Source organism: Dromiciops gliroides, chromosome 3, assembly GCF_019393635.1.
Source record: "Dromiciops gliroides isolate mDroGli1 chromosome 3, mDroGli1.pri, whole genome shotgun sequence".
NCBI classification, from domain to species: domain Eukaryota; kingdom Metazoa; phylum Chordata; class Mammalia; order Microbiotheria; family Microbiotheriidae; genus Dromiciops; species Dromiciops gliroides.
In genome coordinates this window covers 542,163,296-542,189,827 of record NC_057863.1, presented here as the reverse complement: position 1 = coordinate 542,189,827, position 26,532 = coordinate 542,163,296, and the positions used below count along the sequence as shown (strand labels likewise).

General features: G+C 43.9%; 1 protein-coding gene across 2 annotated transcripts; it reads left to right on the top strand.

Annotated features, from left to right (window-relative positions):
- FXYD2 (FXYD domain containing ion transport regulator 2) lies at positions 1–26,294 on the top strand. 2 transcript variants are annotated; one of them, XM_043997797.1, is made up of 7 exons: positions 1–54; positions 13,268–13,303; positions 17,549–17,587; positions 17,882–17,956; positions 21,036–21,072; positions 21,378–21,408; positions 26,088–26,294. In XM_043997797.1, the coding sequence occupies exons 1-6, from the start codon at positions 6–8 to the stop codon at positions 21,400–21,402; spliced, it is 261 nt and encodes an 86-aa protein (XP_043853732.1). In that variant the 5' UTR covers positions 1–5; the 3' UTR covers positions 21,403–21,408; positions 26,088–26,294. The 2 variants fall into 2 exon arrangements, with proteins under 2 accessions (XP_043853732.1, XP_043853733.1); XM_043997798.1 differs by lacking the exons at positions 1–54; positions 13,268–13,303 and adding an exon at positions 15,089–15,197.
- Positions 26,295–26,532: the final 238 nt, after the last annotated feature.

Sequence of the window (26,532 nt, the reverse complement as noted above, 5' to 3'; positions counted from 1 at the left end):
ACCCTATGTTGGCCCCAAAAGTGAGCTGCACTGATTTAGGATACAGAACAGAGGGTAAATTAAATTCTTAATTCTTTATTAATATTCTTAATTATTATAAGGTCAGTGAAAAATTAATTAATCTATCCACTAACCCCAAAATGAATTAACTGATTTATTGCTTAATTTAATTAATTTGGTAATGATTATAATTCAAATAAATACATATATTATTTTAATTAATTCAAATGGAATTGCCTAGCTTTGCTGCTAACTAGGCCTATGATCTTAAAGCAATACACCTTTTGTGTGTGTGTGTGTGTGTGTGTGTGTGTGTGTGTGTGTGTGTGTGTGTGTGTGAGAGGCAATTGGGGTTAAGTGACTTGCCCAGGGTCACACAGCTAGTAAGTGTCAAGTGTCTGAGGCTAGATTTGAACTCAGGTCCTCCTGAATCCAGGGTCAGTGCTTTATCCACTTCACCACCTAGCTGCCCCCAAGCAATACACTTTTTAAAAAAAGCTCTTTAGGGAACAGCTGGTGGCACTTGTGAGTACTCAACCTTGTGAGATATCACAAGCACTATGTAAAAGTGAATTAGAGGGGGCAGCTAGGTGGCACAGTGGATAAAGCACCAGCCCTGGATTCAGGAGGACCTGAGTTCAAATCTAGCCTCAGACACTTGACAGTTACTAGCTGTGTGACCCTGGGCAAGTCACTTAATCCCTATTGCCCCACAAAACAAACATTCCCCCCCCCCAAAAAAAAAAAAAAAGTGAGTTAGGAAGCTAGATAGAGGGCAGGGCTTGGAGTCAAGACTCATCTTCCTGAGTTCAAATCTGGCCTCAGATACTAGCTATGTGACCCTGGGCATGTCACTTCACCCTATTTGCCTCAGTTTCCTTATCTATAAAATGAACTGGAGAAGGAAATGGCAAACCACTCCAGTATATTTGCCAAGAAAACCCCAAAAGGGGTGATAGAGAGTCAGACATGACTGAAAACAACTAAAAAACAAATTAGATTTATCATTATTATAAATAAATGAAAATTGCTTCCAGCATCCATGCTTTCCATGGTATAAGAATCCCTTCTATTGATACAGATGGCAACCACTCCCTGCCCTAGTAGACAGAATTCATAAATTGAAATGGTCTCTAAATGATCACTTAGTGGCCAGCCTCCTGGTGACGGGCATCTCCTGATGTAGGCAGATCCTCAGACGGCAGGCATTGTCTGTGACCAGGCCTGTACTCAAAGCCTTTCTAGCTGAGAGAGATCTGTCAGAGCTTATGTTACAAAGAAAAAACCTTAGAGAGTCCAAGGTCACCTCCACATCAAGGTGAAACATGGAAGGAAGAAATCACTGGAGGAAGTATAAATGAAAAGAGTACAAATTGTCTACAGCCTTGGTGAAAGTCACGAAGCAACAATTCAGCACCAAAGGCTTATTGGAGGAAGATTATCAAGGTGAATTTTAATGAAGGAAAAGTCCGTGGCTTGGAATGGTCTAGGCACAGCCATAAGTACTGAGAACAAGAATGAATTTCACTGCAGGGTATTTCACTGTGGGAAAGACAAATCCAATGGCTTTGCCCTTGTCGCCCTAACTGGAAATGTCTGCCTCCCTGCCAGACCAGGACTCGGGAAAGGGTTGGCAGCCTTACCCCACCATGGGGCCTGCCTCCTGGACTTTCTTGGAGCTTTCCACACCCCATTGGCCTCAGCAACCCTGTAAACCTTGTAAACACTTAAGAAAACAATCCCCTCTGGGCATACCTCCTTCCTAATCTCATATTATAAGACACCAGCCACATCATCTTTCAAGGCCATAGCAGGAGACAGGACCCAGAAGAAAGATGGTCTTACTTCTGAGCAGCAGGGGAATGAGAACAGCTGGGTCAGGGAGAATCAGGACTACAGTTGACATCTCTGAAGCTGTCTTGCCCTTCTGCCACCTGGTTGCCACTTACCTTGTCTTTGTACCTGGAAGACTCACAGGAGCTGGGGATGACTTTTTGGTGCAAACTTCCATAGCCCAGGTACCAACTTCTGGGACTGACTGCTGATGTAGCTACCTGCTTACAAAGCTGGAATGTAAAGCCAAGTGTATTAACCAAGGTTTTTCACAAATCCTGGGACAGGCATGAGACAGTCAAGAGCAGACTTGTTGAGTAGTCTCAGTCATGTTCAACTCTCCATGACCCCTTTTGGGATTTTCTTGGCAAAGGATACTAGAGTGGTTTTGGCATTTCTTTCTCCAGCTCATTTTACCAATGAGGAAATTGAGGCAAACAGGGTTAAGTGACTTGCCCAGGGTCACAGAGCTAGTAAATGTCTGAGGCCAGATTTGAACTCAGGAGGATGAGTCTTTCTGGTTTCCAACCCAGTGTTCTATCCACTGAGCCACCTAGCCAAGAGCAGACTAAGGAAAAGGAAAAGTGACTGACATAGGGGGAAAATCTCAATAGATTTTTGCCAAAACTTACCTTAGAGCTCTGGGGGAGAATTCAATTCAATTCAATTCAATTTAAATGTTCTTTGGAGCTTTACAACACCATCATGGCTGGATGTTCCCCTTTCTTTCCCCATCCCTCCCTCCCCACCATCTCTTTTTCCAAAGCCTCAGTAACCAAGGGAGAGGCTTTGGAGTTAGGCCAATGACAGTGCCTTTCATGACTCAGTTCTTGAGGTGGATATGGGTAAACAGATATGAAGATCATATTTATCCTGGCCTGACCCATGCTGAAGAGAAACCTGAAAGTGCTTAGCTTTGGCCCTATGTGGGGTTCCCGAGCTGTACCTCCCTTTCCTCTTCCCTGTCTCCAATTAAATATAGGTGCCAGGGAGCATGGTTTCAATTTTTGCCTTGAATGTTCAAGGCAGGCCATAACCTTCCCAGGACAGAGGGTACAATATTCTTACCCAGCCTAACCCATGGAAGAAGCCAGGACTGCCCTCTTAAATGGGAGAAATTTGAGGACTCCTCTGAGGGGGACAGCAAAAAATGATGACCAGATGGCAGGAGGAGATGGCCAGTGGGATTGATCATTGCACACGATGAAGAAGGCAAGGACAAGAACACCTCAGAGAATCCAGCCCAGATGAATTTCCTGACCTCCATGGATGTGGTTACCTGAGATCAGACTGGCCCAGGGGGAGGTGACATGTTCCAGACATCTCTTTGGCAGGGGACTGGGTACAGGGCCCATCTGTGGGATCCCAAGGAGTGAACCCCTTAGACCACTCTCACCTGGGACATGACTTTTCTCAATCAGGACCTAAGGACACAGAGGAGGGGTTAAGAGTGGTCAGGGCTAGATAAAGCAAGGACTGATGGATTTAAATCCTACCTCAGTTCTTACCTTTCTGACCTCCCCTGAAGGTGCCTTATCATTCCTCAGGTAGGAAGGGGACTTCTAAAGGCTTATCTTTCAAACAAAATAGCTTCTGAGCCTTGATCAGGAGATGCTCTGGGAGGGAAGAGGGGAAACTGCTATGGGATAGAATTCTTTGATTGCTATAAAGAAATGTCAGCTCCTTTTTTTCTTTCCTGGTTGAAAACAAGGGACATATATTAAGCCCTTTTTGTATTTAGAGTACTTCTTTCATCATTGGAGAAGATACAGAGCATAGTTAGAATACCTCCCTGCCTTCATAAAGCTACTTACAGACTGGAAGGGGGTGATATACACACTATAAACCACCATATTGAATGATGAACACATTAGAGAGACACAAAACAAAATGTCATGTGAGGTATGAGATGGAAGTTCTTTACACAGCTGGGGAGGATGGTAGATTCAAAGCTGGCCTTATAGTCAAGAAGACCAGACTTGGAATCCTTACTCAGACACAAGCTTTGGACCAACCCTTAACCATCGGTTTCCTCATCTCAAAGATAGGGGTAATATTAGCACCTACCCCATAGGGTTATAATGAGGATCAAATAAGATAATGTATGTAAAGGGTTTTATAAACCTTAAGGGGTTATATAAGTATTAGTTATTATTATTGCTATTGTTATGATTATGAATATTCTTATTACTGTTGGCTGGGGAACAGGGCAGGCTTTGGAGATGATGATACTTGGGCTGGCTTTTAAAATATGAATAGAAATTTGATACGCCAAGAGGGAGACAGGCACTCTAGGCATAGGGAAAAGGCATGAGCCAAAGTAATGGAGATAGAAAAACGGTGTGTGTATGCATTCTAGATTGAGCGTAAATTATATGGAATCAAATGATAGTAAATAAAGCTGGGAAGGTAGGGAGGTCCTTGAATGTTAAGCTAAGTTTGAATTCTACTTATTGAGTAATAGGGAGCCAATGAAAATTTTTGATTGTGGAGTGATATGGACAGGTCTATGTATAAGAAAGATTAATTTAGCAACAGTGTAAAGCATGGTTTAGATAGGGAGAGGAAAATGGAAATGGGTAGACCTGTAGAGAGACCATTGCAATAGTCCAGATGGGTAGTATTAAGGGCTTGTGCTGGGGTGGTGGCAGTGGGAATGGAAGAGGGGACACATGAGAAAGATTCTAGAGACAGAATCAAGTAGGTCTTAGAAAATGTTTACAAGGTTAGCAAGAAGTATTAAAGATAACTGCGAGGTTACAAACACAGGCAGTTGGGTGAATGGTGTGTCAGTGAACAAGCTATTAATCAATAGGCATTTATTAAATGTCAGACACTCTGGTAGGTACTGGGACCACAGGTACAAAGAATGAAACAATCTCTACTCAAATGAAGTGTCCATATTTATGGAAGAAAACAAGTAAATTCCATATATATGTATATATGCTTATATATACACACGTATGTATATGTATATGTGTGTATAGTGTATATACATACATACTGCACAAATAAGTACAAATATGTATAAAGAAATTAAACATCAAGAATTTTTTTTTTTTTTTTACGGGGCAGTGGGGTTAAGTGACTTGGCAGGGTCACACAGCTAGTAAGTGTCAAGGGTCTGAGGCCGGATTTGAACTCAGGAACTCCTGAATCCAGGGCCGGTGCTTTATCAACTGCGCCACCTAGCCGCCCTAAATATCAAGAATTTAACTCGCATTTGGAGGGATAAGAAAAACCTTTATGCAGAAAGTGGTGCTTGAGATGCATTTTTTAAAAAAAGAGGGACTCAATGAGGTGGAAGTATGGAGGCAGTTCATTCAGGCATGGAGTCCACACCAGTGCAAAGGTATGGAGGTGGGAAACGGAGTATTCTGTATAAGGAACAGAGAGAAGACCAGGCTGTTTCTGAGAGTGCAGGAGCGAATATAACCTCCAATGAGGCTGAAAAGACAAGGAAGGACCAAGTTGTAGTGGGCTTCAAAAACTAAACAGAGGAATTTATCTTTGACTTGAGAGGCCCCACAAACAGGAAGCTCAAATGAGATAATATCTATAAATTTCTTACCGGAGTGTTTGGCACCTGGTAGATGATCTTCATAAATGTTTGTTCCCTTTCTTTGTCCCCAGTGTTGTTTCTTGACTAGAGGTGTCACATGGTCACATTTAGGCTTAAGGAAAATTACTCTGACATCAGTGGTTAGAATAGACTAGACCCAGGAGATTTGAGGCAGGGAGAGACCAATCAGGAGACCATGGCACTAATGTAGGTGAGAGGTGAGGAAGGCTTAGCTGTGTGAGTGGAGACTAGGGTTTAGAGGGGAGAGATGTTGTGAAGGTAGAAATCACAAGATTTGGCAACTGTTTGAGTTTGGGCAGAAACAATGAAGTCAGAAGGAGAAACAGACAAATAATTCAGCTTGGGACATGAACTCAGGGTGTCTCTGTCATATCCAGGTAGATCAGAGATTTAGAGTTGGAAGGAACCTTAAAGGTCACTTGGTCCAATCATCTCATTTTACAGACAAGGAAATTGAGTTTTAAGAAAGCTAAATAATTTGCCCGAGGTCACACAGGTAGAAAATGATTTGTTCCCAGGTCATCTGACTCCAAATCCAGTATTCATCCTACCACCCCATACAGCCTCCCTAAATGTTCCATAGGCAATGGGAGAGATAGGTCCTGAGCTTGGTAGAAAGGTCATGACTAGAGATAGAGGTATGGGAGGCAGCCAGATGAGGGGTAAATGAGATTGCTGAGGGAGCGATCGTAGGGAGAGAAGAAATCTGAGGGCAGATTGTTTTTTGGTTTTTTTTGAAATTTTATTTCTTTTATTTTTAGTGATTTGAAGCATTCTTTCATGGGGTTGTAAATATTTTGCAATTATGTTGAGAAAGTTTTGTTCATATTTTTGACCTTATTAATTGGGAAAGGGCATATATTTATATATACATAGACATGTACACATATATGGGTGTGTATGCATATGTTATATCCACATATATTTATATATAGTCCATATAGTAGATACCAAAACTTTATCAGAAAAATTTGATACAAAGTTTTCCCCCATGTGGATGCTTCCATTTTTATCATTAATTTTATCTGTGCTGATGTTTTTCAGTTTCATGAAATAAAAATGATCAATTTTATCTTTTGTAACTGCCTATCTCAATTTTTTTTTTTTTTTTTTGCGGGGCAATGGGGGTTAAGTGACTTGCCCAGGGTCACACAGCTAGTAAGTGTCTGAGGCTGGATTTGAACTCAGGTACTCCTGAATCCAGGGCCGGTGCTTTATCCACTGCTCCACCTAGCCGCTCCCCTATCTCATTAAAAAAAAAAATAAAAGTAGGGGCGGCTAGGTGGTACAGTGGATAGAGTACCAGCCCTGGAGTCAGGAGTACCTGAGTTCAAATCCGGCCTCAGACACTTAACACTTACTAGCTGTGTGACCCTGGGCAAGTCACTTAACCCCAATTGCCTCACTAAAAAAAAAAAAAAAGTATTTCATTATCTGAGGGCAGATTGTTAGACAACACATATTTTAATTGCCTAGAAAAAGCTAACAATTCATAGCCAGGGATAAGGAAGAAACAATATAAGAAAGGTAGGAAAGCCTAGAAATTGTGGTATCTCTGAAGACAAGGGAGGAAAGACTAGTGGTTAAGAACATCAAATTTTTTTGTTTTGTTTTTGTTTTGTTTTTTTTTTTAAGAACATCAATTTTTAAAAATTTTATTATTTTTGATAGTATTTTTCTTTTATTTTCCAGTTACATGTAAAAATAGTTTTCAATATCCATTTTTGTAAGATTTTGAGTTCCAAATTTTTCTCCCTCCTCTCCTTTTCTCCCTGCTTCTTAAGCCAGCAAGCAATCTGATAGAAGTTATATACATTACAATCATGTTAAACATATTTCCACATCAGTCATGTTGTGAGAGAAGAACCAGAACAAAAGAGAAAAAACACAAGAAAGAAGAAACAACAACAACAAAAGTGAAAATAGCACGCTTTGATCTGCATTCAGACTCCATAGTTCTCTTTCTGGATGTGGAGAGCATTTTCCATCATGAATCTTTTGGAGTTGTCTTGGATCATTGTATTGCTGCGAAGAGCTAAATCTATCACAGTGGATCATCATACAATGTTGCTGCTACTGTGTACAATGTTCTCCTGGTTGTGCTCACTTACACTCACTTGTGTAAGTCTAAGAACATCAGTTTTGAGAGGTCAAAGTGGACAAGAACTGAAAAAGTACATTGGGCTTCATGAATAGGAGATAACTGGCAACCCTGAAGGGAACAGTTTTAGTAAAGTAGCATTTGACAAGGGAAGTGAAATGGGAAACCCAATAATAATGGGTTAGGTTAGAGAGTTGGTATTGAGGAAGTGGAGGCATTGGGTACAAATAACATTTTTTCCCAATAAAAAGCTTAGCAAAATCACAAGTTCTTTTTGTAGATTAGAATTATAGAAGGGAACAATTATCATAGACTGGTTGTCAGGAGACCCAGATTCCTGGCCCAGGTGCACTGCTAACTTTAGCTATATGACCTTGTGCTAAGTTACTTTCTTGCTCTGAGCCTCAGTTTCCTTAATATTAAAAACAAAGGGTTACTAGCTGTGTGACCCTGGGCAAGTCACTTAACCCCAATTGCCTTACCAAAAAAACCAAAACAAAACAAAAAAAAAGAAAGGGGAGGCTAGGTGGCGCAGTGGATAAAGCACTGGCCCTGGATTCAGGAGTACCTGAGTTCAAATCCAGCCTCAGACACTTGACACTTACTAGTTGTGTGATCCTGGGCAAGTCACTTAACCCCCATTGCCCCGCCAAAAAACCCCAAAAAACAAAAGGGAAATGGGTTAGGCTATATTATATCCGACATCCCTTCTAGCACCAGGATTCTATGATTCAGGGTCTGTGTGGGAGTGACCCCCTTTCTTCAAAAGCGTAAGATGAGGTTGGCTATCATTTTAGACTAAGTAGCATTGGGCTGAGATGACTGTAGTCCTAGCTTGAGGGTGAACTTAACAATGCAATTAATTTGGGGAATTGTCCACCTGACAGCAAGTTCAAGAATATGAGCCTGGAGAACTCCAATATCCAGACCATGTTGGCTGATTGGTAATTAAGGTGAAGACTTGCCTGGTGGCAGGGAAACAAGCATTGTTCTTGAGGTCAGCTCATGTATCATAAAGCCTAATTCTCAGTCTATCCTTAGAATGTCATTGCTGGAAGTTACCTTAGAATAAAGAATGTTAGAACCAGGGATAGAGAATGCAGACCTGAAAGACCACTTAAGAAAGAAAGGGGAAAAGCATTTATTAACTTGTTGTTGTTTGTTCTTCATTCTCAAAGAGGACTATGACATCGGGGTGACGTCATGACTTTCAGTGAATTGGACTGAAGTAAGGCAAGGCTGTGCAAAGTCACCAGCCTCACTCTCTCCTCCAGAGCCATCTGAATCTGGTGGCAAGATATGGATCAGGATGACTGGAGATGGCCCTGGATCTATAAGGCAATTGGGGTTGTGACCTGCCCAGGGTTACACAGCCAGTAAGTGTCTGAGGTAAGATTTAAATTCAGGTCCTTCCAACTTCAGGGCCCAGGACTCTATCCACTGAGCCACCTACCTGACCCTATTGAATACCTACTATATTTCAGACACTGTGTTAAATGCTTCACAAATATCTCATTTGATCCTCACAACCATCCTGGGAGGCAGGTGCTATTATTATCCCCAAAGAAACTAAGGCAGCATGTTAATTTACTTGCCTAGGGTTACACAACTAATGGGGCAGCTAGATGGTGAAGTGGTAGGGGTAGCTAGGTGGTGCAGTAGATAGAGCACCGGCTCTGGAGTCAGGAGGACCTGAGTTCAAATCTGACCTCAGACACTTAACACTTACTAGCTGTGTGACTCTGGGCAAGTCACTTAACCCCAATTGCCTCACCAAAAATAAATAAATAAGTAAGTAAATAGATGGCAAAGTGGATAGAGTGTTGGGGTTGGAATCAAAAAGACTTACCTTTGTTAGTCCAAATTTGGCCACGGACACTTACTTGCTGTGTGACCCTGGGCACATCACTTCACCCTATTTACCTCTGGAAAGTGAACTGGAGAAGGAAATGTCAAACCACTCCACTCTCTTTGCCAGGAAAACCTCACAAAGAGTAATATACGACTGAACAATAAGCTAACAAGTGTCTGAGGCTAGATTTGAATTCAGGTTTTCCCAAGTCCAGGCTCACTGTTCCAGCCACTGTGCCTTAGAACATAGAATATTAGAAGAAAAAAAAAAAGACTTGGAATGAAGAGCTGGAAAGGACTTCAGAGACCACCTAGGAAGCAGGCCCAGAGAAGGTGTGTGATTTATTCAAAATCCCACTGCTCATGGCTTTGCGGTAACTTGAGTCCAAGCTTCTAAGGAGGTACACTTTCTTTGCAAATTAAAAAAAAAATTTAAATGAAAAAATTAATTATTTCTTAAACTTTTAAAGTTTTTTTTAGCTTAAAATTTGTTTATTGCCGGTGCTCTCTTCAATGAACATGTCTCTCCTATGTCACAGGGTGACTAATACGTTAATAATATGTCATATGCTGTTGGTCACATGTTTTAGCATTTTTAGAACAGTTTCCATCTCTGTGCTTCTTTTCCATTGTCTTCATTAGCTATTCCCTTCAGTTGTATCCTCAGGGGTAAAAGTCACTACTCTACACAGGAGGAAGAACACAGAAGTTACATGACTCAGGTTTCCATATAGTTAACTTCATCAATTCAGTCTCATAGTTTTCTGCATTTTCTGTCCCCACCTTCAGAGGGCTTAGAGTTGCAAAGGACCTTAGAGGTCACCTAGAACAAATGCCTCATGACTAGAATAGTTCACTTTTGTACAGTGCTTGATGGTATACAAAGCACTCTACAGACCTCACTTGATACTCACAACAACTCCATGAAGTAGATGATGTTTCATTACCTTCATTTTATTGGTGGGGGCACAGAGAGTGACTTGCCCTGGGTTACATGTCTAGTACATGTCTGAGGCTGTATTTGAATTCAGGTCTTTCTGATTCCAAATCTAGAAACTTTAATGGGACCATCTCAAGATCACAGAGGTGATAATTGACGGAGCTGGGATTTGAACCAAGTTACTTTGTTGCAGCAGCATTGTGAACAGTTTTCTGAACTGGTAAACATTGGTCAGGAAATTTGGAGGAAGCTGGCTTAATAGGCTCCTTATCTTTTTGATAGTATCTCTCTCTGTCTCTGTTTCCTCCTTCCTTTCTGTCTTGTCTTTCCTTCCTCTGTCTCTCTATGTGTCTATTTCTCCTCCTTCCTTTCTGTTTCTCTGTCTTTTCTCTCTTTCTCTCCCTTCTTCCTCTGTCTCTCTCGCCCCTCTTTTCTGTCTTCTCTCTCTCTCTCTCTCTCTCTCTCTCTCTCTCTCTCTCTCTCTCTCTCTCTCTCTCCCCTTACCCTCTCTCTCCTTCCTTTTTGTCTTTGTCTTTCTCTCCTTCCTTCCTCTTTCCTGTCTTCTTTCTCTCCCTTCTTCCTCTGTCTCTCTCTCACCCCTCTTTTCTATCTGTCTTCTCTCTCTCTCTCTCTCTCTCTCTCTCTCTCTCTCTCTCTCTCTCTCTCTCTCTCCCCTTACCCTCTCTCCTTCCTTTTTGTCTTTGTCTTTCTCTCCTTCCTTCCTCTTTCCTGTCTTCTTTCTCTTCCTTCTTCCTCTGTCTTGTTTCTCTCCCTCTTTCCTCTGTCTCCATGTCTCTCACTCCCTCCTTCCTCTGTCTTTTTCTCCCTCCTTCCTCCATCTCTCTGTCTTTTTCTCCCTCCTTCCTCTGTCTCTCTTTCTGTCTCTTCCTCCCTCTTCCCTACTCCCACATCCCCCATATGTTCAGTTCTGAGCACCAGCTTTTAGGAAGGACATTGATATGCTGCAGAGAGTCCAGAGCAGGTCAGGCTAGATGGTGAGAGCCCTTGAGGTCATGCTATATGAGAATCAATGGAAAGAACTGGAAATGGTTAGCTTCGTGAGGCTCAGACTTGCAGCATAGTAACTGTCTTAAGATATTTGTAGAATCATCGTGTGGAAAAGAGATTAATGTTATTCTGTTTGACCTCAGAGGGCAGAACTGGGAGGTATGGATGGATAGAAGTTGTGACGAGGTTAATAGATACTCTGCGTAAGGAAAATATTTCCTAACAATTAGAACTATCCCACAGTAGATCAGTTAGCAAAACCAGAAGCAGTGGGCTCCCCCTCACTCAAAGTCTTCAGGCAGAGACTGGATGACTTGTCAAGGAAGCTACAGAAAGGATTTTTGTTCAGGGGTGTGCTGGGCTGGATGGCACTCCGGACTAAGCACAGGTGAAGCAGAGATGCGCTGCCTTTTTAGTCACTTCCTGTCTGACATTAGCCAGCATCCCAAAGGGACCTCATTATGCTGCCACACTTCTGGCACCGGCCTGGAGGATGGAGCTGTAGAGGAAGCCTCCCTCTGCCGTCACTAGCTCCTGAGGGGACACTGAGGACCCAGTGAGGTCCAGGGGAGTGTCTGTTCCATTGGAGGAAGGGGGGTGCTGTCACAAGAATGATCTCCGGGCATGAGTTCAGCCCCATGGCCCCATCTCTCCACAAGCCTGCCTGACTAACGTTTGTCTGGATACACAATCTTTGGGAGAACAGCTCAGGTAGGTTATGGCCTTGGGCTTGAGTCTACTTCAATGGCTGTACTCTCTGACTGTAAGGGACTGTTCTGCTAATAACAGACTCTGAGGTCCCAAGATGGGCAGTCCTCACCTTGATAGCCCTCACTTTGAGAGCGGAAAAGATCCTGGAGTAAAACAGACCCAGTCAGGCTACATTGCAGACATCCCCCTGGGACAGTCCGGGGAAAGGTCTTCAAAGACAAGAATGTTATTAGAATTTCTTAGGACAGAGAAGACCCTCAAGATTCCTCCTAGACTCATCAAACTCCCTACATAGCAGTAAGACTGTGGTAGGCTAGGCTAGACTAAGCTAGAATCATGTGGAATTAGAGAAAGGGAAGGAACCTGAGAGTACATATAGTCTTATCCCTTCATTTTATGGATAGGAAACTGAAACTCTGCCTTTTGAGCCATTAACCCTCACCTGCAAGATCAGACTTTCTGGCTAATTTCTTTTGATTTGGTTAAAAATCCCCTCCCCCCGGGGCAGCTAGGTGGCGCAGTGGATAAAGCACTGGCCCTGGATTCAGGAGTACCTGAGTTCAAATCTGACCTCAGACACTTGACACTTACTAGCTGTGTGACCCTGGGCAAGTCACTTAACCCCCATTGCCCCACACACACAAAAAAATCCCCTCCCCCTCCCACCACCACCAGTAGCAAGATCACAGGATTTAAAACTGGAAGGGACCTTAGTGACCATTTCGTCTGACCCCTCAATTTACAGATGAAGAAACTGATGCCCAGTGTCTAGCCCAGGATCACACAGGTTCAGGGAACCTCAGTTTTCTTGCCCCAAATGCAATGCTCTTTCCCCTGTCTCCTAGCTCTGGTGCCCCGAGGGGAGACCCTGGGTTTCTTAGATGTAGGCTGCGACTCTGTATCCTGTAACCTGAGCTCAGAAGGGCCGTGGGGGCCATGGTTTGCTCTTCCAGCTTCCTCCTCCACCTGGGGCCAGGTAGTATGCAGACAACTTTACCTCTCTCACATGTATCTTCTCTCCACCCCATAAGGCATTAGGTGAGGATAGTACTGCCAGCCACTCCTCCTTCTTGGTTTTTTTTTGTCCTCTCTCCCCTCCTTCTCCCCTCCTCCCTTCCCCTCCCCCCACATCTGTGGGCTCTGATGAGGTGTGGGGAGGGTGGAAACTGCCACTGCTCTCATCATCCCTGGAGATCCTCTCCTCACACACCTCTCTCTTCTCTCTGACCTCTACACACAGGCAGCAGCCCCGAGGACATGGATAGACTCTACTTTGGTAAGTCAAACACTGCCTGCTGTTACCCTCTTTTATCTTCTTGGGATATCCCCTTAACCCTTGGTGAGACCGCATGGGTGGGAGATCTCTAGGACTTTGGGTGACAGACTGAAGAACAAGAAAGGCGTGAGAAGGCATGTATTTCATATCATCTAGCTCTCTAGATGAAAAAGGGAGACTGGGATTAGGAGTCCAAAGATCTGGATTCTAATTCTGTTTCCATGACTGGCTGTCAATGACTTGCGACAGTCACTAATTCTTTCAGCCTCCATTTTCTTATATGTAAAATGGGAATTATAAGATTTAGAGCTAGAAGGATTGCCTACTTCAACTCCCTCATTTTGTAGTTGAAGAAACTGAGGCCCAGAGACTTACACTGACTGGCCTCTGGTTACACAGGTAGAAATTGGCAACAGAACCAGGATTTAACCCCAAATCCAGCGGCCTTTTTCTCCTACATGCCTCACTTATGGCACTGGATTATTGGGAGAATCCCACAACATCATGCAAGTGAAATTACTTTGAGAATGATAGAGTACAAGATCTACTTAAGGAATCGTTGTTACTGAATAGTGCAGTGCAGAGAATCTGCAGTCTGGAGGCCGAGGAGCTGGATTCCAATCTGGACTTTGCTACTGTGTGATAGTAGCAAGCTACCCTTCTCTGAAACTCAGTTTCCCCCTTCTGTAAAAAAAAAATGGAGAGAAGGGGGTGCTGAATTAAAAAGTTTTAAGGGTTCTTCCAGCTTGAAATGTGTGATTTCATGACATGCATCATGCCATCGAAAGGCAGTATGGTATGTCAGAAAGAACCCTGAACTTGGATTTGGAAGACCACAGTTCAAGCCTTATTTCTAAGGTCTTATCAGGGTGACCTTGGGAAAGTGAATTCACTTTTCTCCTGTTTCCTCATCTGTAATGTTGTGGGGATCAAGCAAGATAATGTGCTAAGCCAGCCATATAAATGTAAACTATTACTATTTTGCCTTTTCTATCATTCCCAGCCCAGCCCTCAACTTTTTTTTTCTTCTTTTTTTTTAACAAAGGGGGAAAAAGGGAAAATGGAAAGGGGGAGAAAGAGGAGAAGGCATGTTATATTACGTTATGTTACAGCTAATGTTGAACACCTGGCTAATGTCCACCAATGTAAATGAAACCTAAGAACATGGCTCTTATCCTGCCCTGTCCCCCTTGTCCTCCAAAATGTGATTCCTGGCATTTAAGAGGTCTCTGGGAACAGAAGTCCAAGGTGGTCTGGTACTCACTGACTTCTGAGCCCCTGAACATGAGAAGGGACATCCACCTAAACTGTGGCTCAGGGTACAGGTGATTGACTTGGGGAGGGAGAAATGTTAACTCCCCACCCCATCCCGCCATGAGTCCCCAAAAGTTCCCTGGTGTTTCTTAGCGCTGATCCAAAATTCTAGCTGTGGCTTGTCAGGGTGGAGAGAATGACACCATGACTAAGGCTGGTACCTCTGAGCTTTAGAAATTTCCTTTGAGAAGAAATAGTACAACACACCCCATCCAATCTCTTCCTTCTCATCCCATATGTGTATACACATACACAAGCATGCACATACACACAACGCACACACACCATGGTTCTGTTCCCTCGCTTCCTACATCTGGACTGTGTCACAAATCCTATTAATTTGTCCTCATTCCCTTCCAAAGCCTTAGATGCGCTCCCCGACCCCACCCCAAGTTTGCCCAAAGCTCTCCTTGTGACCAGGGTAAATATTACCCTGGCATTGTTAATGTTTAATGCCCCCCTTCCAGTCCCACACTCTTACCCTCCCACCCACCAACCCCCACCTTAGACACTCTCAGTAAAGCCGGCAACCACAAAGAAGACATAGCGAGCACAATGCCAGAGATGATGATGGCTAAAAGTAAGTGTGTTTGTATTGTGTATATCTGTCTGTATGTGTGCATGTGTACATGCGTGTATGTGTGTGTGTGTGTGTGTGTGTGCGCGCACAAGCACGTGTGTGTTTCTTCCCCCTTGGAGCTCATGGAGGGGTGGTAGTGGTTCAGGGGTGAGTTGACCCCACTGCTTCCTGGGAAGAGAGGAGAGCAAGCTTTGGGAAAAGTTGGGAGGGAAATGCAGCTTGGGCCCTCTGTTCTTCCACTTGCACGTTTGGCTCCCCGCTTCCCCTTCATGGTGCTTTGCCCACCTCATGCTGAAGGGAGAAAGAGTCTTTTTTTGCTGTCCAGTGCTAAGGCGAAAGGAGAAAGACTGGGCTCAGGCAGAAGACTGGATGAATGTCCAGGTTGCATAGTTCTCCCAGACCTATCTCTCCAGGGCCCAGCTGTGGGGAATCAGGGACACTAGTTTCAGGAAAGATATGTGGCCTGAAGGGAGTCTCATCCCTCCCCAGTCCCAACTCCCAGTCTTATTCAGGACCCTCTCTGAGGCTTGACTTGAAAGGGATGGGACTAGGAACCAGGGCTCTGGGTTTTTTCCTTGATTCCTAAAGAGTAAATCCCACTGACCTCCCCTTACTTTAGACTCCTCTCAGAAACAGAAAACTCATCTCCTTTCAATTCCTGCCCAGTCAAAGGACTAGGGCCAGCCCTGCTCAGGAGCCTCTGAGCTCAAGCCAGACCCTGAAGGAGCACACTTCATACCACACAGCTGCTGACGGATGCAGTTTTATACCTGTAAACACTGCTCTTCTGGTGCCCAGTGAGCCAGGCTATGTCCATATACAAGGAGACCCAACAGGATAAGCAAGAGGGTCAAACACTACTGTCATTGTTGGACAACTGTAGGCTGCCTCTGTGTCCTAGGGCCTGGCTTGTATTACCCAACAGGGGGTGCAGTGGATAGAGCACTAGACCTGGAGTCAGAAAGACCCAAGTTCAAATCCTACCACACACACTTACTATGTGACCCTGGGCAAGTCATTTAACTGTTATGTCACAGTTTCCTCATTTGTAAAATGGAGATAATAATAGCACCTACCTCACAGGGTTGTGGGGTAGCTAGGTGGTGAAGTAGACAGAGTGTCAGACCTGGAGTCAGGAGGACTCACCTTCCTGAGTTCAAATGTGACCCCAGACATTTACTAGCTGTGTGACCCTGGGCGAGTCACTTCAATCTGTTTGCCTCAGTTTCCTCATACGCAAAGTGAGCTGGAGAAGGAAATGGCAAACCACTCCAGTAACTTTGCCAAGAAAACTCCAAATGGTTTCACAGAGTTGGACATAACTGGAATGACTAAACAACAACAACGCAGGGTTGTCCTGAGAATCAAATGAGATCATTATGTAAAGTGCTGTACAAACTTAAAGGGCAGATGTAATACTCACTGAGAGCCATGAATGTGCTTGGGCCTAGTGAAGAGGCCATCTTTCACGGAGGCAGAGGACGAGACAAGGTGACTCGATCCTACAGGCAAGGACGCCAACACGACATTATGGAAAGGGCGCTGACTTTGGGGTCCGAGGCCCTGGGTTCCAAAGCCAGCTTTGCTGCCTGACTAGCTGTGTGACCTTGAATGAATCCCTCGGGTTGCCTCCCCACATCTCAGTGGCTGGTTCCTTGTTTACTCTGGGTTCAGACCCTTACAATGATTCCAGTGTTGGCCCCTCTGTAGCTGCCGCTCCTCACCCATCCCTTCTAGCCACAATGTGTCCTGTGTTCTCCAAACCAAATGAATTTCCTCATTTGTAAATGGAGGGTGTCCCAGGCCAATTCCCTTCTGGCTCTAGGCTCCTATTAGGAGAACCTTTGCCCAGTCTTTTTTAAAATCATTTTGGGAGGGAGGGAGGGAGAAGAGAGGGATTTGAAGCTTTCTCGAACAGTCATCAGGCAGAGACACAGCATGTTCTGTGTCTTTCAGTGTCTCGTCCCGTTTTTCCCTGCTGGGTTTCTAATGGCTTCACGTTTGAGCCCTCCCAATGTCCATCCTCCCCTGAGCCGCTCACCGCTCCCTATACCCCACTTTGTAGTACCAAGGAGCCTGCTGGTTTCCAAGCTAAAACCTTGAAGAAGTGCATTGGGATGATGAGACTTTGGAAGATGAAGAGCACACACAAGGTCACACACACCCAGCTCAGCACCTGCTTATCAAATCTTTCAGCCTCCTCTTCCTTGGGTGGACCTTCTTAACGCCATCAGTGACCACCGTGGCCTACCTGTGGCTCCGAGGAGAGGAGGCCTAGGAGTTCTGGCTGGGGCTGTTTTGGCCCAGCTGGTCCTCAAAGGTTTCTTCCTCCCCTCTTTCTCCTCTCTTAGGTGGAGGTCCCAAGGGGGATGAGGACAGATTCTACTATGGTAAGCCCGTTACTCTGCATGGTAGCACTTCCTGACATCTCCCCTAGATGGATGCCTGAATTACCCTCACCTCATCCCCTCATATTATCCTGCCTTTTCCCAGAGGAAGGCTGCAATGCTAACTGGAGAGGTGGGTGAGGGGTGGCTGGATGCTGGTGACCACTGGCACAAAGAGATGCGAGAGAGTTGGCTTGTCAAACTCCTCTACTGTGGGAGCTGTCCAGTTCCCCCCTCAGGCTGCCCCAAGGCTTCATGCCCTTCCCTCAGGCCACTCTCACCTTCTTTTTCCCTGAGATTATGACACCGTCCGAAACGGAGGCCTGATTTTTGCTGGCTTGGCATTCATCGTGGGGCTGCTCATCATCCTAGGTAAGTGGGGTTTGGCCAGATTGGGGCCGGACGGGAAGTGCTGAGTGGAGACTGTAAGATGACCTCCCGTAGAGGTTATACAATGGCTCCTTGGGAGAGGTGTCCTTAAGCACAAAGGAGAGAGGCATTATCAGTGAGCAGGGGCAGGGGCCCTAACAGCTATTGGAGCCAGGAAGAGAAGGCTTCCTAGATGCTAGTAGTGACAGCAGTGCCATCGACTGCCACACAGCCTCTGCATCAGAGTCTTGGGCAACAAAAGAACCCTAAATCTAGTATCAGAGGGCCTCGTTCAAACCTCAACCAACTCTATCACTTGTATTACCTATGTGACCTTGGGTGACTTCTCCTCTATGTGTATCAGTTTCCAAGGGGCAGCTAGGCGGTACAGTGGATAGAGCACTGGCCCTGAAGTTGGAGGAACCTGAGTTCAAATCTCACCTTAGACACTTACTAGCTGTCTGACTTTGGGCAAGTCACTTAACCCCAATTGCCTTATACATCCAGGGCCATCTCCAGTTGCCCTGATCTATATCTTGCTGCTGGACCCAGATGGCTCTGGAGGAGAGAGTGAGGTTGGTGACCTTGCACAGCCCTGCCTCACTTAAATCCAATTCAGTGCAAGTTATGACATTAACCTGATGTCATGGTCCTCTTTGAGGGCAAAGGACAAACAACAACAACAGTATCAGTTTCCTCACCAGTGATATGAAAAAGTTAAAGCAGATTCAGAGGATCTGGGTTCAAATCCTGACTCTGCTACTTAGAACCCATGTTACCTTGGGCAGGTCATTTAACTTTGCTGGACCTCAGTTTCCTAATTCACAAAATGAGGCAGGTGGACTAGATCAAAGCTTCTTAAACTGTGGGTCATGGCTGCATTTGGGGTCACATAACTAAATAGGGGGGTTGTGAAAAATTTGGCAGCAAAGGTTTGATTTGTATACCTATTTTATGTACCTGTGTCTGGGATCATGTAAAAATTTCTCAGGTGAAAAGGGGTCATGAGTGGAAAAAGTTTAAGAAGCCCTGGACTAAAGGACTCAAGTCTCACAGTTTTTTTGTTTGTTTGTTTTTTTTTTTGTGGGGCAATGGGGGTTAAGTGACTTGCCCAGGGTCACACAGCTAGTAAGTGTAAAGTGTCTGAGGCCGGATTTGAACTCAGGTACTCCTGAATCCAGGGCCGGTGCTTTATCCACTGCGCCACCTAGCTGCCCAGTCTCACAGTTTTAAATCCTGAGATAAGATGGATCCTAAGGTTTCTTTCATTACAAAATCCTGTGATCCTAAGTTGGGTACGGGGAGCTAGAGGCAACTATCTTCTACCTGAGCAGTAAATCTATGTTTCAGAGGCATGAGAAGTGAGGTTGGTAAGGGGGGGGGGCAGCTCCCTTGCTGTTATACATTGCCCAGGAAATGGAATCAGGAAAGGCCGGGTTCAGGAGAGATATACAGCCCAACAGAACCAAAAGAATGAGAGGAATGATCCGGTGAGGCAGGATCAGGTGCACCCTCATCTTCATCCCTCCAGTTACTGGATTTGGGAGAATTAGGGGAATCAAAGGAGAGGAGGACAAGGGCTTGAACTTGGCTTGGCATCAAAGGTCTCTCATAACCTCACTTTACCTATCCAACCACAACTGCCACCCTTCCTCAGTGGGCAAGGGACACTTTGGTGTCCCCTCATTGCCTCATGAACGTGTAGAATTCTAGATTTAGAATGAGAGGTGATGCTAGAGGCCATCTAGCTGAGCTTCTTCATTTTATTAATTAGGAAATTAAAGCCAAGAGCATTTGAGTGGCTTGCCCAAGGTGACACAAGCAGCAATAGACGGCAGAGCTGGGATCTGAAGCACATTCTTGGATGCCAACTTCAGCGATCTTTGTGCTTCGCCATATTGTTTCTCTCTTCCACTCCCATTTTCAACACCATGTTTTTCATTCACATTTTTTTCTCCCCCTGTCTCATCTGAATCTTTCTAGGCCCAGTTTAGTTCTTAACTCCTCTGTGAATCTTTCCCTTACAATCTCCCCCTAAAAGGTCTTTCTCTTCCCTGAACTCCCATAGGTTTCATAGTCAGTAGAGCATAACATTTCATTATCCTTCAATTGTCTCAGGCCTGTTCATCCTGTCTCCCCCTTACACTATAAGTTCCTTGAAGACAGGCACCCTGTCATATGCATTTACTATGTCTTCTAGCATATCTAGCACAGAACTGGGCTGATTGCATGATGTTAGGAGCTAGAACTGGGAAGAGACCTTAGAAAGATCATCTTGTCTGAGCTGATCATTTTACACATAGCAATCAATAGTGTAGGGCATAAGGGAAGAGACTAAGAATTTATGTAGTGCTTATTATGTGCACTGTGCGAAGCACTTTTTTTAAACAAACATTATCTCATTTGATACTCATTACAACACTACAAGGTCACTGCTGTCTTTATTCCCTTTTTGTTGTTGTGTGGTCATTTTTCAGTCATGTCCAATTCTTCATGACCCTCTTTGGGGTTTTCCTGGCAGAGATAATGGAGTAGTTTGCCATTTCCTTTTCCAGCTCAATTTACAGATTAGGAAACTGAGGTAAACAAGGTTAAGTGACTTGCCCAAGGTTATATAGATTTTTTTTTTTGTGAGGCAATTGGGGTTAAGTGACTTGCCCAGGGTCACACAGCCAGTAAGTGTTAAGTGTCTGAGGCCGGATTTGAACTCAGGTCCTCCTGACTCCAGGGCCAGTGCTCTATCCACTGCGCCACCTACCTGCCCCGGTTATATAGATTTTTAAAAAACAGTCCCAGAGAAGGGAAATATCTTACCCAAGATAACAAAGGTAGCTTGTGGCAAAACCCAAAATTTGAACCCAGATCCTGGGACTACAAATCCAGTGAGATTTACCTCTGTGCTATTTGGGGATCAGCTGAGGATCCTGAGGGAGCCAAAGTTGGCACCAAATACAGAGATGGTTTAAGGGGAAAGGAAGGAGAAGGAAAGAGGAGAGTGGGAGAGCTGGGGTTACGGGAAGGAAGCAGGTTTTTCTTGAGGGCAGAAGTTAATGAAAATAAATGTTCTTATCTGTCTTCAAAGGCAAAAAGCTTCGTTGTGGAGGCAAGAAGAAACGCCGGTGAGTTACTGGATAATTTGAGGATGAGGAGAAGGGGAGAAGAGAAAGCGGCCCATCAGAGGACCCGACAGAGTTGCAGAGTCTTAGAATCAGAATCCTACAGCTGTGCAGGGCCTTAGATATAAATCCAGTCCAACCTCCTCATTTCACAGAGAAGGAAACAGATGTTGGCCCTGGAGCTGGAGGGCAAGATCTCCCAAGCTTGTGCTCCCTATCCCAGCCCAGCCCTCCCTTTTTCTCCTCTCTCTTCCCCATTCCACCTAGCAGGGCTCAAAAAGGGCTTTTCTTTACTCTCTCCTTCACAGGCAAATCAATGAAGATGAACTCTGAGTCCAGGTATGTGCCAGCAGGGCAGAGTTTGAGGGTGGGGTGGAATGGAGAATGCAGGAGTGGTCCTCCACACCTGATAAAGAACCAAACAAAAGATAAGGTGGAAAAACTTGAGGCCAGACTGCAAAATGGTCAGAGTCACGAATCAACTAATCAGATTTTTAAGTGTCTATTATGTGCCCAGTCCTGGGCCAAGCCCATTAGTATGGAACTCTCCTTATTGGCTGAGATGCTTCATCTCCATCAATAAGGAGAGAGTTCCCAATCCTCATCTCCATCCATAGGGAGAGTCCTATGTCAATGACCCTTGGGACAGGAGATTACACCCTAGAATGAGCTAGAAAGGGAAACTACAGGACCTGCTAAAAGTTCTCCCAGAAGAAGGAATACCCTTGTTTTATATGTTCCCTGCTGTTACCCTAATCTAGGGCTTCATTGCCACTTATTGAAAGAGCCTCCTAACTGGTCTACTTGCCTCCAATCTTAGTTGTTGAATGAATGGACTTTGATAACAAGAATTATTGACATGATTAATAATCATCATTCACAAGTATATAACACTTTTAAGTTTGTTCAGTTGTCTTTCAGTCATGTCCGACTCTTCATGATACCACTTGGAGATACTGGTGTGGTTTGCCATTTCCTTCTCCAGCTCATTTTACAGATGAGAAAACAGGCAAACAGAGTTAAGTGACTTTCCCAGGGCCACATAGCTAATAAGAGTTAAGTGACTTTCCCAGAGTCACATAGTTAAATGTCTGAGGGTGGATTTGAACTCAAGAAGAGGAGTCTTCCTGACTCCAGGCCCAGTACTTTATCCACCGCACCACCTAGCTGCCCTGCTTTAAAGTTTACAAAGTGCTTTCTGAGTGTAGCAGAAAGTATTGGCCCTGGAGTTGAGGTACCTGGATTTGAGAGCCACCTCAGACACTTGGGCTGGTCACTTTCAGTTTCCTCATCTATGAAATGAGGATAGTAATGTTTGCCCTATCTACCTCATGGAGTTTATTCTGAGGAAAGAGTTGTATAATCGGTTATTGTAACAAGAATGTGAGGTTCATAGTGAAAGTGTTTTTGTCCCTATTTTAAAGATGAAGAGACAAATACAGGTCCTTTGTCGAGGACCACACAGCTTGTGAAGAACAAATGAAAACGAACTTCAGATCAGAGCCTAGAGAGTTTAGAGCAGAGATGCCATTCTGGGTTTGGGATGTTTGGGAGGAGGGAGCTAATTCAAAGATGGTTGCAACATTAAAAAAACCAAAACATCATCTGATTTAAATGTCTTGATGAAGAAGAACAGCTTGTATACATCTAATACTCAATAAAGAGTTTCCTTCGCAATAGAACTGTGAGGTGGGTAGGACAAGTATTATTATCCACATTTTTACAGATGAGGAAACTGTGGCACCAAGAGGTTTAAATGATGCATGCACTCAGTCCTTCTGCTGGTAGGTGGAGTCTCCTGACTGCAAGTTCAGAGCTGCCAGGTCTTTTTCTTTTTATTCAATAAATAGCTGCTAGGAAGGGGCAGCTAAGTGGCACAGTGGATAAAGCACTGGCCCTGAAGTTGGGAGGAGTTGAATTCAAATATCACTTCAGAACATACTAGCTATGTGACCCTGGGCAAGTCACTTAACACCAATTGCCTTAAACATCCAGGGCCATCTCTAGTCATCCTGAGATAGATAGATAGATAGATAGATAGATAGATAGATAGATAGATAGATAGATAGATAAATAGATAGATAGAGAGATAGAGAGATGATTGATAGATAGATGATAGAAAGATGGACTGATAGATGTAGAGATATAGAGATAAATCTTGACACTGGACCCAGATGGCTCTAGAGGAAAGAGTGAGGTTGATGACCTTGCACAGTCCTCCCTCACTTAAATCCAGTTTTCTACAAGTCATGACATCACCCCGATGTCATGGTCCTCTTTGAGAATGAAGGACCAACAGGTTCCTAGGTGCCTAGCTGGATTCTGAATGTATTAAGTACTATACTAGGAGAATGGCAGTAATCACTTACTATGTATAGGCACCATCCTAAGCACTTTACAAATATTATCTCATTTGATCCTCACAAAACCCTCTTAGGTACCTGTTGTTATTATCCTTATTTTACAGTTGAGGAAACTGAGGAAGCCAGAGGTTAGATGACTTGCCCAGGATCACGACTCATAAGTGTCTGAAGCTGAATTTGAACTCAGGTCTTCCTTACTCTAGGCCTAGGGCTCTATTTGCTAAACCACTTAACTCTAGGTAGGGGAGGAACTATGAAGATAAGTAAATCACGGTCCCTGCCCACAGGGAGTATATAATCTGTTGAGGAGGGTAAAATAATTATAGCCAAATAACCACAGTTCAGAGTATAATGTGATAAGTATACCTTAGAGGTGTACACAAGACTCCCTGCCCCATATATATATATATATATATATATATATATATATATATATATATATATATATATATATATATGTCTTATCTGTCTCTCCATTGAGTCATTGATTGATTTACTGATGATTAACTGATCTGTCTATCTATCTGTTTCTAGCTAGCTAGCTAGCTGGCTATCTGTCTGTCCATCCATCCATCCATCTATTTATCTGTTTCTATTTGTCCATCTATTTCTCTATCTCTATCTTTCTATGCATATATACATGTAACCACCACTAACACCTTCTTCTGATGTTGTCTCATGGCCCGAGGGTGACCCTGAGATCTTGCAGGCTATAGCAGTAGAGCACAAGCTCTGACATTTCTTATTAAACTGAAAAAGCTTTACCTGAATGGCCAACAATGACCAGTATAGTCATGGTCCGGTGATTAAAAGGCTCACTCCCAGAGGACTGACTACCAGGGGATAATTGGTTTTTGGCCACAGTAACTCAAGAAGCTCCACGTGTCATAAAGCATGGAAGAACTGGAGTCTGTATCAAGACAGATCTGTTAAGTATTTAAATATATACACATGTATTTGTGCATGCACATACATGTGTATATACATGTGTACCTGTGTGTACATGTAACACCTACTTAGAGATATACTAAGTGTATCTACGTGAAAAAAAAGATCACACCCTCAAACTCTCTTAGAGTGGCTTGGCCATTTCACTTCTTTGCCCTTCCCTTCCCATTCCTTATTTTGTATAATACTTTTCTGACTACTCGTGCATCTTCAACTAGACTGAGAGCTCCCTGAAAGCAGGTTCTATAACTTTTATCTTTGTATCTTCACCTGGTACCTAGCATAGATGTATGTAATAGATTTAAATACTTATTGAATTGAATTGGATTGAATAAACCTGGCTAATAACCTGAAAATAGCTCTGGTGGGGCTTGGTGGGTGGACAGGGACGAGCAATGAGCTTAGTAATACTAAGAACACTGACTGATAGCATCTCTGAGTAATAAGGCCACGCTCCCTGCGGTCTAAAAGAGAATGTCCTGTGCTCTCCATCCATTCGTTTTGAGTGTGACCATGGCAATGCGTGAACTGGATGTGATGACCAGAGCGCTGATTACACAGAGTACATCTCTGGGGCACTTGTGTTTTATCAAAGCCCCGTCATGTACATGATGTACCATTTAATTACATTCACATTTCTATAGTTCTTTGAGGCTGACAAGCCATTCGCCTCATGAAACAACCTTGAGAGGCTCTGAGGGGTTGATTTACTCATGAGCATGAGGCTACTAAGTGTTTAAGATAGGATTCAAGTAAGTTATCCTGACCTCAAATCCAGAACTTTGTCCCCATGATGTCTCTCAATTTGATCCTCACAATGTTCCTGTACAGTGAGTATTCTTATTTCCACTTTACAGATGAGAAAACTAAGACATAGTTAAATGACTTACCCAAGGTCACAAATATACTTAATGGCAAAACCTACATGTTTAGGTCAGGGCTCTCCCCATACTGCTTCAGGATGTAACTCTGAATCTTGGGGGAACTTGGATTCTCATCAAAAGGGTTCTTTGGAAAAGTGGAGACACTACAAATAGGTGATCTGAATAATAATAATAATTTCCATTTACTAAACCCCATTGAAGAGGCAGCTGGGTGGCTCAGTGGATACAGTACTGGGCTTGGAGTCGGGAAGACCTGAGTTCAAATGTGACCTCAAATACTTACTAGCTGTGTTACCCTAGTCAAGTCATTTAACCTCTGTTTACCTTAATCCACTGGAGAAAGAAATGGCAAACCACTCCATTATCTTTGCCAAGAAAACCCCAAGGCCAGTATTGGCCTTTAAATATCTATTACATGTTATAGTCCATGGGGTCATGAAGAGTCAGACATGTCTGAACAAGAACAAGAACAAAGCCCATTTAAATTTACAGACTGCTTACCACATAACAAATGTATGAGGCGGGTAGCACAGATATTCCCATTTTGCAGATGAGAAAAACTGAGGTTCAAAGAAGTGAAGCCAATTTGCCCTGACTAGTAATTGTCTGAATCAGAATTTGAATCCAAGTCTAAAGATTCCAAGTCCAAGGCATGAAACAAGGATTCTTGGGTCCCTACTACACTCCACCCCAGCCCTTAATTCCATAATGCCCTGGGCAAAGTTTGCTGGAGAAGTTACTCTTGGGGGTCCCAGAACAGGAGGGCTGTTTTCCCAGGGGTCTTTGATAAATTATACTGTACATCCTGTCTTGATCTTTTCAGAGCCAGTCACATCCACGCCTGCAGCTCCCGCAGTTTGTTTCCCTTGAGAAGGATGAGCTGTGCCTCTTTTGGAGACCTCCTCAGTGCCCTGCTGTCATATATGCCTTTGCTGCTAGAACTTCCTCCCAAGGGTCTGCATCACCTGCCTCCCCCCCCAGACCCCTAGGCCTCTTTGTGTTAATAATAAAGCTGGCTCCTAAGAGGGCACCTGCTCTGTACTGTTCTGCATTGGGGTAAAGGGATTCTAGTGCATCCAATCAATTGTAGCACCTGGACAAGCAGGACTTTCCCTGGGGTCTGTGATCTTTAAAAAATATTCTCATCATTGTTCTAATGCAATTGTTTTCCTTTGTAACCCTAAGTCTTTTATATTGTATGTGTTGGAAAACATTCTTCTGGGGAGTCGTGAGGCTTCTCCACAGTGCCAAAGGGATCCATCTCACAC